This window comes from Limulus polyphemus, unplaced genomic scaffold (assembly GCF_000517525.1).
Source record: "Limulus polyphemus unplaced genomic scaffold, Limulus_polyphemus-2.1.2 Scaffold1348, whole genome shotgun sequence".
Lineage (NCBI taxonomy): Eukaryota > Metazoa > Arthropoda > Merostomata > Xiphosura > Limulidae > Limulus > Limulus polyphemus.
The window spans coordinates 40688-58551 of record NW_013666958.1 but is presented as its reverse complement, the minus strand read 5'-3'; the positions used below and the strand labels follow the sequence as shown (position 1 = coordinate 58551).

Below are 17864 nucleotides of genomic sequence, written 5' to 3'. Positions count from 1 at the left end.
ATAACCATCTTTATCCAGATATGTTGATGATGACCATCTTCTTCCAGATATGTTGATGATAACCATCTTCTTCCAGATATGTTGATGATAACCATCTTCTTCCAGATATGTTGATGATAACACCTTCTTCCAGATATGTTGATGATAACCATCTTCTTCCAGATATTTCTAGATTAGACTTTTGTGGTATAAACAAAAGATATGTAAAACAAAATGTTAAGCTCAAACTAATTATCTTGTAAAACGTTGTTCAGAAACAATTCTCCAGCATTTAGAAAGAAAGGTTTTTCTTTTCTTGTGTATGTAGGGTTGTGCTTTCCTAAATCAATACCATGAACTACGAGGAGAATGTCAAGAGGTTTACTACAACTTAGGCCGTACTATGCATCAATTAGGTAGGTACTGTTGCATCAGATAAAAACATAACATTTGGTCTTAAGCTTTGGAATTTATTTGGCAATGAAATTTCTAATGAATCAGACTGAACTTTTTGCAGTAGTGTTTGCCAAGGCTGTATTGCATTAAACTGAGCTCAATACTAGAGTTTTTGATTAAGTGTGTGTTGTGAGATCCTAGTTCTTTACTACAGTATTGGATAAGCTTTTGATGCCCATAACCTAATTATTCTTGGGTTTGATTACATCTGTAATAAAAGTAATATGTAAAAGTCTTTGCAAAATTGTTTGATAAGGTCAATAATGATCAAAACCCACATTTTTAATGTTTAGTATTGGGTGTAGATGTTGCTTGTGAATTGTTCTGTATAATGCAGAAGTCTTTTGAGAATTCCCCTCTTCATTGTTTGATAAGTCTGCATGTTTAAAATAGAATTATATATCATAGTGTGTGATCAAGTATTTAATGGTCAGAATTAAACAACTTTCTTGTTTGATAAAATCAGCAATGGTCAAAACTCAACCCATTTTACACTTCTTTGATTGAGAATGTTTGTAGTTTCCAACACTGGTATGATCTGCAGTATTTGGTAAGTTCTGTATTCAACAGAACTCAATCCTTATGTAGTCTAATCTATACAGCCAGGTATGGCCTTGTGGTTAGCAGGTTGGGCTGTGGATCAGAAGGTCCAAGATTTGATCTGATATAATGCTGCTCAACACACACTTCTATTTGGCTAACAGTAGGCACACAAATAGTGGATGGTGCTGGCTTGCCATCAGTTCTAAATTAAAGGTGACTATGTTTGAACCTAGGAGTCTCTGATTTAACCATTTAGCTGATGTTACCTAAGGCTAAGGAAACCAGTTGTGGACACACTGATTTGAAAATTAAGTTAAAAACACAATATTTAAAACCATGAGCTAAGTGTTTCAACAGTGATTGTCAGTGATTTGTTCATTATAACCTCAGTGGTGAACAGAACTCAGCTTGTTCAGAGTTAATGTTTTTAAGGTCTGTAAGGAACAGCAGTTCATCTGTGTTGTTTTCAAGAAATCTGAAATCAGTTGTTTAAAGGTTTTAAAATTCTGTAATCACTGACACTTGTTTCACAGTATTTATTAGATTGTGTGTCAATTTTATGTAATAAGAATTTCAGCTGGAACAAAGAGTCTGTTGACTAATTTTTCTATTCATTGTCAAAATGCATGCTGTGAGGTTAAAATTATGAAAACTTTGGAATGTATTGGTATTTCTAATTTCTGTTAGAATTTTGATAATAGCTACTTTTATATCATGTTGTTTTTTAAACTAATGTTATTTTTTCTTAAAATCTTTTCAACTCTTTTTTTTTTGTACAAGGTCTTCTAACTACTGCAGTGTTTTACTACAAGAAAGCTTTAGAGTTTGGACCTCCATCGGTAGATACTGGTGATACGGTTAGTACTAATACGGCTAAGAATATTCAGGTCATTATGTGAAATATATAATTTTTGTAACTCAACACTTTCAACTGTTATGTAAATGAAAAATATTTCACATAAATTGTATTTACTTATGAAGATATGCTCATTTTTTAAGAAACTTTTATTTTAGCTTTACTAAATAAGTAATCTGAAATAGTATTAATTTGTTTTTAAACTAATGATGCATAAAATTAAACATAGCTTTCAAATTTTCTTCATTATGGGATGACAATGAAGCCAAAGTACTGCTTAATATTTAATGAATTATAACCAACTAAAAATGTTTGCAATCACTGGCATAAAGTAAGATAATGGCAGTCCTTTATCTGGCTTTTTTATGGTAACATGCCAATTTGTTATTATACATCTGTATATATATCTAATTGCAACTGCATACTCACTCTTGAATTGTTTTGTACATGACTTTGCTTAAATGATATAATTCTTCAGTGAGGATTTTATTTTCATTAATATTGCTAGAACTATAAAAATATAATATTGACTAATATCAAAAATAAAATGCACTATTGTGTGATTTTCATCAAAGTATTGAGCCTGTTGGTCTATAACATTCTTAGCTGGTTGGAAGATTGAGTTTTGTCCATTACAATATTTGTTTGAGAACTTGTGGATAAAGAAACTTCTTGGATGGTTCATGTACAGATTGAGGAAAATCAGTGATGAGCTTCAATTTTTAGTAGTATTGGTAAAAAAATGTTTCATCCTAATAAGTTTTACAGTATTGGTTTAAAACTGATGTAGTAATGCTTCACTTTGAACCATGCTCATTTAAGCATGAAAAAAAAGCTCTTAATTTGAAATGTAACATTTTATATATTTTGTTTTTCAGGAGTTTTTTGACCTCAGTCCTGACATTGCATACAACTTATCATTAATTTACCAAGGTAGTGGTGCCCCAAAACTGGCTATGATGTACTTACAGAAGTACTGTGTCATCTAAAAACTGGCCATAGTATACTTGCAGAAGTACTGTGTCATCTAAAAACTGGCCATAGTGTACTTGCAGAAGTACTGTGTCATCTAAAAACTGGCTGTAGTATACTTGCAGAAGTACTGTGTCATCTAAAATATAGCATGTGTGCGACAAGTTCATGTTACAAACATTTTATGTAAGGCCAATGTTATTAATATTTTTGTCAACATTCGTAATTTATATTACAACAAATATTCTGTCATATTGTGCAAAAGATATAATACTTTGTGAAGAGATTAAACATAAGGATTTATTCCATTAAAAACAATTCAAGCAAGACTGTTAATTTATTGATCTAAGGTATTGCCACTTAATATGTAAGATCCCAGGTATCAGCACTGATTTGATAACATCAAGGTACCATTATTGTAATGAGTAAATCCAAGGTACCATCACTAATTTAACAACAATCAATATAACATCATTTTGTTAATAAGTTATTATTAGTCATAAAATTCTGTTGGAAAAAACCAAGGTATTGTTATAGTGGTTGTTAGCTACAAGGTTTCTACTGTGTTAATACCTTCTGTATTTCTATAATGTATTCACTTTTCTTAAATTTATTTGTTTTAAAAATCTTGTATTTAAAAAAATTATAAAACTTTATATGATCATAATCCTTTGCTAAAATGAATTTTCTTGTAAAATAAACTCAATATCAATTTCAAGTTATATGCTGTAATCTTGAACTTGGACATATGTGTTTGTTAAAATCACTAGTCATAAAATTCATACAAAAGCAAAAAATGCATCTCATATTTATAATTGAAAATTCTAAATCTGTTACAAATAAAAATAAATTTTTATATTTTTAAAATCTTGTAATATACAAGACAATATAAATATTTTCTAAATAAATCTTTCTTTTTTTTTTCCACAACTATATATATAAAAGGTTATTTTTGTTGTCCTAATATTATTTTGACAAGATGACTTGTCAGTGCTTTCAGATTGTTTTTATAGTTTGTGGTGCCCTCTAGTAGCTTTTTTATCTCAGTAAATTTCTTACATCATGTACTTTTTTCACTCTATGGTATAGATGAAAAACTGTTGACCTTCAAGACATCTTGAGTACAGTTTATACTATATACAATTATCACTAGTAATAATTTTAATAAAAGTTATTTTACGTTTTTTTTTTTTACTTTAAAATCAAACTAAGAATCAGATTACACAGCAGAGCATGAAAGTTGAAAACAAATTCAAATACCTAAAATGTGAGTAGAAGTTAAGTTGTGCTTTGTTAATTGTTTAATTTCGGCTTCTTTTAAAGTTCTAAAATGACATGATCTTTATGTGGACGTCTGCACTGCAGGATCTTTGTCATGTCAAACTGTCTGACAACCACTGGTGACTGACCGAAGGTAAACACGATTGACGGGCTTGTAAGGTGCAGCAGACGTTAGTACTCCAGCTTACCATTTATAATTTTATTTATTGTAAAACTTTAAAAAACAACCATCATATGGCGGCTGAAACCATCTATCTCGGATACAAACAGTAATTCATGGCCTTTGTGTGGAGTAAAACCTGTAGGCAGTGCTATGTAGTTGAGTCGCATTTCACCATTGTCTGTAATGACAGTATAAAACCAAAGGACATCACTTCATAAGGCACTTGGCCCCCTTCTTATGTTATTCATAACTCAAGATGCTGGAGGTGGTATAATGGTGTGGAGAGGAGTGTTCTCATGGTAGAGATTAGTTCGTTTCATTCCTTTACAAGGGCGAGTAACATCCATAGTGTAGCTGAATTTTGTTTCTAATTGTCCATTCTTGAATTTCTACTCTGATGATTAAGAATTTTTCTGAAACAGTAATGCGACATACTACGTGCTCATACTTGTATTGACCGAAATTGGTTGCAAAAGAATGTCAGTGACTTTTTCGTGTTTGGTCTTATAGCCACTATGATCGCAATTCGATTGTTCAAGTTCTGGATGAACTTGAACGTCTTATTCACCACCATAATCTTCTGACGACATCTGTGAACCAACTGTAGATCATAGCCCGTTGCAAGTGGGTTACAGTCGAACAAATCAACTTGTATTTTGTGAAGTCTATGCTGCACAAAGTCTAGTGTTTTGCGATAAAACATGATACAGCTCAGTGTTAGATAAGCTTCCTAATGAAGGGGTCATAGATTGTATATTGTGATAGAATAGCTAAATCTATTAAGCAAAACAAACACATTTTGACTTAAACCGTTGACGTCAAATATATCTTCAATATTTACGCCATGAACAGGCAGTCATAGCAGTGATTAGTAGGATACGTGTATTATAGTTATCACAGAAGTTATACTTACAAGGGAACTGTCAATTGCAGTTTCACTCAGGTGGTTGATTTAGGTACAGTGGCTGACACCCTCGGTAAAGAACACTAGGTAACACATTACAATAATGTGATGTCTGCCTCTGGTAAATCCCTAAAGAAGAGGGACTTTCGAAAGAAACGAAATTTCTCTTTGTCAGTCCTGATAGGGTGGATAAGTAATTATTATAACTACATGGCCAAAATGAAAAGGGAGTTTGGTTCCAAAGCTGGGAAAATGAGCTGTACGCAGTACATTCAAGCGGGGGAACTTCTAAAGTATGTCTTTTCCACTTTGTCCTGAAATAAAGAAATTATCAGCCAGGTTTTACTTTCACATTACATTAAAAAGTTTAGACAAAACGTAATTTTTATAGGATTTTCCCAATAATAAAACATATACTGTTTCTTACTATAATTTTACCTACTACATTTTTAAGTGCAGGTTCTACTCAATATAGGAAACAATTGTTAGAATTCCAACAAAAAGTAATTTTTAAATATTTCCTACAAAGAATACAGATTAAAAGAACGATTTCATTTTTATTCAGCCCCCGATAAGTCTGAGAGCTTATATCGCCAAAAATTGAGTTTTGTTACCCGCCGTGGGCAGGCTACAGATGCCTATTGTATAGCTTTGTGATTACCAACAGACAAAATCTTTTTGTTTGAAAAAATGTGAAAATTTTGCCAGATTAATGTTTTCATTAGTATAATTTAAAATTTCATAAAACAAACACAAAGCCAATTATTGTGTCAAATTCGAGTTTTTAGGTATAAAAAATATTAAAAACTAGTCTCGGAGTAAACCGGGCCTTTGTGTAAATTTTGGTAACAAAGTAGTTTACACGAGATCTAGAAAAGTTGGAATAAAATATAGGGATCTGTAGGTCTTAATCTGAGGAGTTATATGTTGTGGCTTTTTCTTTCGATATATTGGTTTTATCTCCTCAAAGTTAACCACTCTCGTCATTCTGTCTATAGCTGTTAACATCTTCCGATGATTCTGTGAACATACTGGTTTGTAGGTAAATATACTTAACTCTGGCCTAATTTATGGAATTGATTTCTCTGCGACTGATATTCCGTCATGATCGTATCAACATCTGCTGAACTGGTAGTACGTCGAGCATGTTGCTACCTTCTAATTGCAAGTAAACTTTGAACCTGATGTTTCTGACATCTGTTCTCCAAGATATGCGCAATCCTGACAGAAAATCTGCTAGTTGTACTTACAGTTCCCAATGGTTACCCATAATGTCTATAGATATTGTATTACAATAACATCCTGACCTCAGGCAAAGTTTAGTAAAATATTTCTCCATATACTAAAAAAGAAAATCAGTTTATTCCCTTCATTTATTTTCAGTTATTCTGTTGACGGCTACCGTTGAATTCAAAACAGGGGATATTCCGTAAAAGTTGCAAGAGAGTTGTGGAAATGCAGGGTACTGTGTGCGTGTGGCTCCCGATTTGGAGTGCCTTACCTGATCTTGTTGGCTCAGAGATGAGTTATTAATATCTTGAAATTATTGTTACAAATAGTAGAAAGTTGTTTTAAAGTGGAGGTGTAAATGAAAGAAGTACTGCCTAAAGACACGAAATGAAATGAAGCAAACAATATTGTTATAATATTAATTGTGTTGGTGCAGATAGTACTGCCTAAAGACACGCAATGAAATGAAGCAAACAATATTGTTATAATATTAATTGTGTTGGTGCAAATAGTACTGCCTAAAGACACGCAATGAAATGAAGCAAACAATATTGTTATAATATTAATTGTGTTGGTGCAAATAGTACTGCCTAAAGACACGCAATGAAATGAAGCAAACAATATTGTTATAATATTAATTGTGTTGGTGCAAATAGTACTGCCTAAAGACACGCAATGAAATGAAGCAAACAATATTGTTATAATATTAATTGTGTTGGGGTAGATAACTGAAGTTTTTGCTGTAATGCAGTGATTAAGAAGATACATTCTGGTATGGAGAAACGGTGTATATATATTAGATCCTTTGTGCGTATAATTAAGCTCGGTGAAGAAGATACTGTTATTTCCTTTTAATGTGGTATGCATTATAACCTATGCCATTTTTATTTGTGGGCCGGGTATGACCTAATAGTTCGTGTGCCGAAGTTGAAGGTTCTAGCTGCGATATGCCGCTGAACACTCCTCAAGTTTGAAATGAGGAACGTCATTCATCAACTCATGGGCTACTCTTGTCTGACCGAAAAATAGGTTTTCATAGTTTATTATGTATTGCACGTTCCCCTGTGGCTCAGCGATAAGTCTGAAGGCTTATGATGCAAAAATCGAGTTTCAATATCTGTTGTGAGCAGAGCACAGTTTTAAGCTTAACAACAAAAATCATGTAATACTACCAAAGCGTAGCCCACGTGATGATCAGGTCTAGTTTGTTTCGTAGTGAAGTACAAAGTACATATGCTTAATAACGGTTTGTATACAAACCTTCTGTTCTGGAACCAGGTCTTCACTTGAGTGTCGGTTAAGTGTAACTTCGCCGCTACTTCCATCCGATCTTGAATGTTTAGGTATTTTTGTCGTTCAAAACGCTCTTCTAATGTCTAAATATGACAAACAAAGTTTGAGTACAATTTAGTATTTTTTTAAAGACTACAATTATTTTATGTTTTACAATTCTTGTTATTTTATTTCGGTATACCTGATTTAATAATCTATTTACTACAAATCAAACACGAAAGCTAAAGACGAATTTCGTTTTATTGCTCCTAACAGATTGTTCCGTGCTCTGTCTTTCGATTAAACCTATGTATTTATTGTTCATGCATTGGTGTCGTCGTCGAGATTTTCTGGGGGAGGTTGTTATCTGTTCATGACGCATCTTTCATATGTATGTGTACACACACACGTGTATATATATATATATATACATACAAGTAAAACTGCATATAAAAATAACTCGATAAAAAAATTATGTTGAAATAAATATTCATGTAAGGTTTAATAATAAAATGGATACTATGTATTTATTATTAAGTTGGAGCTTATGAGCACGTCACAATCATATGTATGTAAACCCGTTTTTAATAGATAATTTGCTTCTTATTCTACAGGGTGGTCCAAAATTATCTTTCCTCTTTTAAAATTTAATAATTAAATAACTAAAGAAACACAACAATGCAGTTTTCAACATATTGTAACCCAACTAAAACAGTTCTGGTAGTTGACTTTTTACGGTGTAACAGTGATCCCTGGGGTGAAAAAAAAAACCCAAGAAAACATGACAATAAAAACTGTTTGAGTTGGGCTACAAGCTTTTATGACGTGTGGTAGACATGCTGCTATTTGAATCTTCCAGTTTAAGCATCGCATCTTACTGCATCAAATTGGCTAGGCGTATGTAGGTGTGAACAAGCAGCCACAGTCTTCTGAAGAGTATTTAGTTGTTCTAGTGTAAATGAAAAATGAAGGGTTTATCCTGGCCAGTGCAGTGTAGACTTGTGCAGAGAAACGAGATCACTGGTCTGTAATGGTACGTTTGAATACATTGTGATTGTGCTAAGGTAATTGGTTTCACATTTAAGCAGTTCGTGGGGGTTGTTTTTATCTGTGGACCAAAGGGAGATCTTTGTAATCCACTCCCCTCTTTTAGCGACGCCCTTGTCATGTCATCATCTTTCAGAAGATTATTAACAGAATATCAGATAACATATAGTTTAGTAGAAATTGTAAATATCTGTTAAAGTTTGTATCGATAATTCGTCTGGCAATGACTGCAACCAGTTCAACAGCTTCATGAAAAGCTTTTGAGCACCAACAAGTACAACAGTGAATTAAGATGAACTAGGATCATCTTATAGGCAATGGATGCATGTCTAAATTAATTACCAAGCTTTAAAAATTTGTGATTAAAATCACGTTAACTCTAGATTCTTCTTAACTTGTCCATTGACGATTTAAAAGGAGAGGTACTATGATACTGTAAAAGTTACTGTTTAAACTGCTCCATTTTAAGCTGCATATATTAAAAAATAACGTTTCAGAGATTCATTCGCCTCTCATCTTCCCGCCCAACGGTGAGGTGTGAGAGACAAAAGATAGATCTCGCTTTTTTTTTACGCGCCTTTGATTTTGAATCTGCAAAGAACAAACTAAGAGGAATTTGTGTGTGTGTGTGTGTTGGGACGTTTATAGTTAACGCGATTTTTATCACAATTTTTAGGCTTGTTGGTTTCTAATGCTTCACCAGCTTTTGGCGTTTAAACTGTAACTAATTAAGGTTTAATTAAAGCATTTATCACATGGGTTGCTGAGATTAACTTATATTTGTTCAGTACACCAATCCCAGGAGTCTAAATAGGTCGTTTGGAGTGATGTTGCCAGCAAAATAAAGTGCAAGTTGTGAGTACACAAATTGATACCATTGTTGAAACAAATTACTTATACTTTGGTTTCAATGTTAACTAGCTGGTGCTGTCGTTTCTAAAAATATAGATATTCTGAAAAAAAAAGATAATTTGAGGTACGCTGCGACTTATTGCTGACTGGTGGCAACTGCATCAACTATTTTATGTCGCTTTGCAATAACTACACTGAGTGGTCACAAGTAAATAGACACCTAATTTTTCGTCATTTAACTGATTTATGCTAACTAATTTGTGTTCACAGAGCACGAAATAAATGAAAATAGTCCGCACAGTAATTATCTTGTGCTACAACATGCCTAGAACTCAAGGTTCTCTCGAATTGTCAGATTTTGTTAGAGGAAGGATAGTTGGTCAAGCAGATGGTGGAATAAGTCAGCGGCAAATTTCGCAAAATTTGGGAATCCCGCTTTCGACCGTCAACAGAATCATCGTGCAGTTCAGGAAACACGGCAAGGAAACAACTGAGCAGCGTCCTGGTCCATCGGACTGTCAAGAGGAGCATCGAAATGGATTCCAGATGAACGACTGCAGAAGTGGCCAAAGTTGGTGGGATGAGCCCGAAATCTGTTCAACGGATTCTCCACAGATCGAGTTATCGTTGCCGAGCAGCTACATGGAAGCCTTTATTAAGACCTGCCAACATAGTCAGACGAAAGAAATGGGCAAGTGATATGATGAACAAGCCTCTGGACTTTTAGAAGACCGTATTGTTCTCAGATGAATCAAGATTCGCTCAATTTTCGGACAGTGGAAGGATATAGGTCTGGAGAATGCCTCACCAAGACTTTTGGCTCAACAGATTGCAGCCAACTGTGAAGCATGATGTTTTCAGCGTGATGGTTTGGGGAGCTGTTTGGGTTGGTGGGATATCGAGCTTAGTGGAGTGCGTTGTCAACATAAATTTTGCGAAATATGTCGAAATATTGGAGGAAGGACTCTTGCCACTTTATTCCTCGGGTTTCGTGGACAAGAACACAACGTTGTTCCAGGAAGATGAAGCACCGTGTCACACTGCTAGAAACACCCAAAAGTGGCAGGAAGGTAATGGTATCCAGAAGTTGCCCTGGCCGAGCCAATCTCCTGACATGAACCCCATCGAAAACCTCTGGGCCATACACGATCGGCAAGTCAAGAAACAATTAAAAAAAAAACAACTTCGAAGAGCGATCTACTCCAAGTTTTGAAGCAAGAGTGGGCGAAAATCTCACAACCTAAAATGGACGAGATGATTCTCACGATGCCCCAAAGGATCAACGAACTCCACGAAGCGAAAGGAAGATCTACTAGATATTAATTAAATTATAAATATATCAATTCACGTGAATATGACTGAAAAATGTCATTTTTTTCTGATAAGGTGGTGTCTATTTACTTGTGACCACGCTGTGTATATGTTTCATAAATGGAATATTAACAAGATGATGCCATCGTCTGGAAATGAATATATGTCTTATGACTCAAACAGCAGAAAAGGCTGACGTCGTCTCACTTATTTTGTGCGTTTGATATCAATAACAAGCTACTGTCATTTGTCAGCTTACTATTTTATTTTATTAGAAAGTTAATTATGTAATTTATAAATTGAGGCTGTTGTTTCGTGAAAAAAAAAATTAAATACAAGGAAGACAACCTTTACATTATGTAATTAAAAAACAGTTATTAAAAATATACCCGAAGAAGAACCCACATAGAACCAAGATTTTAACAAACAGAAAATTAAAAGTTGTAGAGTTTGTGTGAATTATGTCTTACCTACGTACAACATAATAATAGTATACTAATTTAAGACATACAATAAGAAAGTACGATAACAAAAAACAGTTACATAGTTTCATATACTTGCTCAATAATTGCAATTTTGTGCTACATGTTCACTTTAGTCACTTGAAATGTATTAAGTTATACATTCAAACCAACTTCGATATACAAAACACAGTTTAAGGTACAAGCCTGTAATACAAGTTAGAAATTTCAAATAGCTTTTTGCCACCTGTTTAAAATTTTCTGGATATGGTGAACACTTTTGTTCTAGAAGATAGCAACATCGTCAGTGATTATTGAACTCTGAGAGGTGGATGAAATCAATCTGAATTTTTAAATGAACTTATAAATCAGCAAAGACCTTCTGTATTTTTGCAAGAACTTTTGTTTCCATAGGACTAGACCTTGTTTTCCAAATTAATACTAAAAATAAAAACGTTTATTAAATTAAAATGACATTTTGACAAGTGTATCTTATAAATGTAGAGGTATTCGGTAATCCTTATTGGTAGTTTTATAGTTATCCCTTAAATGAAGATACCCTATCTTTTGTCCAACAGTTCTTTTTAACATGTCTAAACTATAATCAAATCAGTTTTCCAGATTATTCACCTTCATTGAAGAAGAACGACTAAAACGGGGAAAACGTTGAAAGCATAAATATGTTAACTCTAATTTCTATCAACGTATAAAATGTCTTTGGCTGCAAGCTTAAGATATGAAGTCAGAGGGCTTATAACGCTAAAATTTGGGTTTCGATACCTGCATTGAGCAGAGCACAGATGACACGTAGCAGATAGCTCTGCGCTTAGTAACAAACAAACAAAATAGAAATAATTTCGAAAGTGTAACTGTAAAGTGACGATATATATATGTATGTATTATTGGCTACAAGTTCATAGCCTGGCTAATATCAAAGTTCATTATAGATTTGAAATTCAGTTTCCCTTAAGTTGTAAGAAAAATACAGGATACAATTCCAAACAAAACTGAGACCTATTTATTTTTTCTAAAATTAATTAAAGACACATTCCCTCCTCCTTACTCTGTTTTTTTTTTGTCCATGCTATATAATCAGGTCTGACAAAATACTTTTACCTCTAAAACTTCCTTTGTTCCACCCGAAATGAATATTTGCATTATCTGTATGCTAACGTATTTTAAAAACTGGCTTCTTTAACTTATTATTATTACCTGTAGATGAGCCTACTCTAAAAACGTTTCAAATGTTAACATTCGATACATATTTAGACACGTACAAAAGCGTAAACGACCGTGACATGAAACTTAAATCTGTTCTAGGAATTAAACTTGGATTTTTGAAGAGAAACGACAATTTGCTAGAAAGAAGGTTTTATGTGTAAACTTACTTTCATTTGATGATCAGTGAAAGTTGTTCGAGCTTTTCTACGTCTCTTTGGTGTCAGTGAAGATGGGACTTTCTGATCAGGCTTACGATCTCCCTCTATTGGTAACATATAAATTATTAGATCGAAAGAGGTGTTGCTCAGTTACACATCTAGACCATACAAATATCCTTTTTAGTTTCGTTTGGGGTTTGCTTACTGAACATAAGTATCATTTTATTACAAGTTACAGCCTTTACAGCAAGGAAAGATTTTTGTAAAACATGTTCGAAGTTTCGATTGCTTGAGCGATAATTCTCAAGTACACAAGTATTAACATATATCTCGCGTTACTAGGATGAAACTTTATACTAATACCCACACACTTGCATATATATATTTCAGGTTACTAAGACAAAATTTTATACTGACACCCACCTACTCACACATATGTAAGGTCACTTGGAAAACATTTTATACTGTAAACCATCCACACACATAAACCACAGGTCACTACGAAAACATTTTATACCGTCACCCATCCACACACACATATACCACAGGCTACTAGGAAAACATTTTATACTGTCACCCACCCACTTACATATACCACAGGTTACTAGGAAAACATTTTATACCGTCACCCATCCACACACACATATACCACAGGTCACTACGAAAACATTTTATACTGTCACCCACCCACTTACATATACCACAGGCTACTAGGAAAACATTTTATACTGTCACCCACCCACTTACATATACCACAGGTTACTAGGAAAACATTTTATACCGTCACCCATCCACACACACATATACCATAGGTTACTAAGACAAATTTTATATTGACAACCACCTACTTACATATATCTCAGGCTACTAAGACAAATTTTATACAGACACCCATCCACACACACACATACCACAGGTCACTAGCAAAACATTTTGTACTGTCATCCATCCATACACACATATACCACAGGTTACTAAGAGAAAATTTTATACTGACACCCACCTACTCACATGTATCTTAGGTTACTAGGAAACATTTTGCACAGACACCCACTCACACTCATATATTTCGGAATACCAGATCAACACTATTCTGACACACACCAAAACACAAATATCTCAGATTACTAGGACAACCATTTATAATAACACTCACCTACACACTCAGGGTATTAGGTTACTGCCAAATCAAACGATATTGAACGAGACAACCATATTCTATGCATTCTTATGGCTTTACTTCTATGATAACCTGCCTCGCGATTATCTATAAATTCATCTGTTACAGTAATTCAAACATATTTGAATGAAACTATTTTAGTAAAAGTTGCATATCATTCTTTAAAAATGAAATATCAAAACTCATGAAATTAATTTATCATAATTAAACTGATGCAAAAACAAAATTTTGCAGACAAGAATAAGACATTCTGAAATTTGTCAATTTTAAAGGCAGTTTTTCAAACCTCCAGACAAGAATAAGACATTCTGATAGTTGTCAATTTTAAAGGCAGTTTTTCAAACCTCCAGACAAGAATAAGACATTCTGATAGTTGTCAATTTTAAAGGCAGTTTTTCAAACTTACGTCTATATTTTATAAATATAAGCCATTTAGACATGGAGATTATCTACTTATATTAAATTACTATCATTCAAGTTATCAAACTATTTTCCAAGTTAAAGTTAAAGAAACTACACCATTTTTAGTTAATTTTACTATATATATATATATACATTTATTCAAAATAGTTATTGTAGCAAACACAGATAATAGAACTTTTTAAATTTTTGTAGTCCCTTAATCGACTGGTAAAAATATTTTAATTCGCGTGCTGTCTTTAGATCTCACATTCAGTTCCGAGATTACGTATTTCTATTATGATTGGAAGCTTCGATGTTATAACCATGTATTAAAGTATTTTAAAAGAAAATAAATCAATTTCTTTATAAACATTTTTTTTGTACCGAAAATTATGGATATATATTAAATGTATATTTTACTAACTTCTACTTAGATCTCTGTTGCTTGGTTCAACTTTTTTTCTCACGTCGTTTTTTACTGGACTGAATATCTCTGGGCTTTCTTCACAGTTGTGAATGTATAAAGCATTTAAATCCATCGTAGAGCAATACAGTTAACAGTACTGGTTAGAATGTTTAATATACCTATTTTTAATTGTTTATTATTATATTTTTAAAATAAAGATTATTTTGCATTGTTAGCTTAGCATATGGATTTAGGACTAATCTAAATTACCTACGCTGCTGAGCTAACGTCGTGAGATAATATTGAGATTACGGCTATAAATATTGCTAAGAGCGAGTGTATCCAGCTAATGAAACAGTGCATTCAAATAACGTTAAGTAAGAATGGTATGTTTAATTACTTTTATTCGACATTATGTTGATCTGCAGTCCTCATAAGTATGTAAATAAATTGCATTGGTGAGGAGTAAATATTAATTGTACAGACAGATCCTGTGTTTAGTATGTAAGGTGTGTCAAGAGAACCTAAAAAGTAGTTCCTGTGATTAGTATGTACCGTATTTAAAGTGAGCTTAACAGATAGATCCCGTGTTTAGTATGTAAGGTGTGTCAAGCAAATTTAAGAGGTAGTCTTATGTTTGGTATGTATGATGTTTCAAATGAGCTGAGCAGGTGGTTCCTGTTTTTAGTATTTACGTTGTTTAGAGCGAGATTACCAGGTAGTTCCTGTGTTTAGTGTGTATGGTGTTTCATGCGAGCTTAGCAGATGGTTCTTTAGTTTTAGTATGTACCGTGTGTCAAGCAAGATTAACAAGTATATCTTATGTTTAGTATGTATCGTGTGTCAAGCAAGATTAACAAGTTGACACACGGTACATACTAAACATAAGATATACTTGTTAATCTTGCTTGACACACGGTACATACTAAACATAAGATATACCTGTTAATCTTGCTTGACACACGGTACATACTAAACATAAGATATACTTGTTAATCTTGCTTGACACACGATACATACTAAACATAAGATATAAGGAAAATGACTGGTGGGTACTGTGTTAACTATGTACTGTGTGTTAAAGGAGATTAACTGCTTGTTCCTGGATTACTGCGTACTGTGTATCAAGGAGAACTAAGTGATGGTTCCTGTGTTTAGTATGTACTTTTTTGTTAAAGAATAATAATTGGTAGTTCCTGTGTTTAGTACGTACGGTGTGTCAAGAGAGCTTAAGAGGTAAATCTTATATTAAGTACGTACTGTTTGTCAATGGTGATTAACTGATGGTTCCTGTGTTTAGTATGCACCGTGTATCAATGGTGATTAACTGATGGTTCCTGTGTTTAGTATGCACCGTGTATCGATGGTGATTAACTGATGGTTTCTGTGTTTAGTACGTATTGTGTATCAATGGTGATTAACTGATGGTTCCTGTGTTTAGTACGTACTGTGAATCAATGGTGATTAACTGATGGTTTCTGTGTTTAGTACGTACTGTGTATCAATGGTGATTAACTGATGGTTCCTATGTTTAGTACGTACTGTGTATCAATGGTGATTAACTGATGATTTCTGTGTTTAGTACGTACTGTGTATCAATGGTGATTAACTGATGGATCCTGTGTTTAGTACGTACTGTGTATCAATGGTGATTAACTGATGGTTCCTGTGTTTAGTATGCACCGTGTATCAATGGTGATTAACTGATGATTCCTGTGTTTAGTATGCACCGTGTGGCACGTGGACATGAAAATCCTCATCTCCTCATATGACAGTAAAATGAATTTTGTCATTCGTTTTTGTTTGTAGCAAATGTAGATTCGTATTAAATGCGTTAAAGCTAATCTACTTTGTACAGTATTTGTTTAACCTCTTATCATCTTTTCAAATGAAAAGGAGTAATATTAACGCAGTGACGCAGTGCGAGTGATTCTTCCAAGTTACAACCATGATATTTGTTTTAGAAAGATAGGTTATTGGCGAGAAGTGTTCAATTCTTATGAGGATAATGAATTGTTAATTAGGAAGGACATTTTTCAGCATAACTTTCAGTTTAAATATTTTTCTCTCTTTAGTCTCGTTGGATATAGCTGTTTTTTTCGTATTTTTCTTTGCTGAAAACTGTAACTTCAAACTGATATTCAGTACATGAAATATTTCTAGGGTTGCATGATTGGGAGAATCCTTTATTTTTGGGAGAATTAAGCTGTGGAAGAAAATGGTGAATATATTGAATGGGGGAAACATGTGGAGTTAACGTTCTTGATGGGTTAAAACCCAATATTTCGGGGTATTTTCTCTATCTCTTAATAAGGTCTCATAATGACCTTCCAGATTTTCACTACAAAGCATACACAGTGACTTTAATCCTCCCTTCCTTCTCCCAAAGAGTAATGGACAGATGTGACTACCAATCATACTTCATTCTATATAGTTCCCACCTTTCTTTTCTTATCGTCATCGTCTTGGAAATATGTGAAAAACATGCTTTTGAGACATACGCTGTAGGATCTTTCTTGTGATACGAAGCAGCTGTACATTTAATGTTGTTGTTGTTTTTCTGCACAAATTCAATCATCATTCAAATTGTATATCAATGCACAACACAATAGCCATTTTTATAAACCGTAAATAAATAATCAAAATACATATTTCTTTATGTTTTCATGGACTCAAGTCATGCGCATGCTTTTGATGGAACCTGCTGTGAAACTGGGGATATTCTATACAGTTGGGATTTTGAGAGCATGATCTGGAAACCCTGAATACTTACGAATGTTTGACCTTAAACAGCAAATAAGTTAGACAGCAGATGTGTTTCTTCACTTTCCTCTTAATTTATCCTTTAAATATTTCCAGTCAGAGGTGTGTAAGAATAGCATTTAAAATGTATCACTTGCTTCCTATAAGTTACAGCCGAGGAGAAAAGCTGTGTAGTCTGATGTGATCTTTATTATAAATTTTACTTTACACTGCTGTTACTTGACTTTTTTAAAGTTTGTGTTTTGAAGATACAACTGCTGCTTTATCCATCATGAAAAGTTAAGGCTTCGAACACAGAAATCCAGCAAAACATTGTAAACCACTAAGCCTAAGATGTGTGATAAAAAGACGGCAGAAGCTGTTATCCTGGGTAGTAACTTATGGAAGACAAATGATGAAATTAAAAT

At 33.5% G+C, this 17864-nt stretch overlaps 2 protein-coding genes across 3 annotated transcripts in view; one reads left to right on the top strand and one right to left on the bottom strand.

Annotated features, from left to right (window-relative positions):
- Positions 1 to 3524, top strand: part of LOC106463206 (general transcription factor 3C polypeptide 3-like) — a 153698-nt gene extending 150174 nt beyond the window's left edge. For both annotated transcript variants that reach the window (XM_013923203.2, XM_022390654.1), the window contains exons 25-27: positions 308 to 395; positions 1759 to 1835; positions 2713 to 3524. In XM_013923203.2, coding sequence (XP_013778657.1) covers positions 308 to 395; positions 1759 to 1835; positions 2713 to 2823 — 276 coding nt within the window. In that variant the 3' untranslated portion in view covers positions 2824 to 3524. The remainder of the gene's footprint in view (positions 1 to 307; positions 396 to 1758; positions 1836 to 2712) is intronic.
- Positions 3525 to 4858: 1334 nt separating this feature from the next.
- LOC111086709 (barH-like 2 homeobox protein) overlaps positions 4859 to 17864 on the bottom strand; it is a 16593-nt gene continuing 3587 nt past the window's right edge. The window contains exons 2-4 of the mRNA XM_022390653.1: positions 12716 to 12810; positions 7645 to 7760; positions 4859 to 5468 (exon numbers count right to left, since the gene is read on the bottom strand). Coding sequence (XP_022246361.1) covers positions 5186 to 5468; positions 7645 to 7760; positions 12716 to 12810 — 494 coding nt within the window. The 3' untranslated portion in view covers positions 4859 to 5185. The remainder of the gene's footprint in view (positions 5469 to 7644; positions 7761 to 12715; positions 12811 to 17864) is intronic.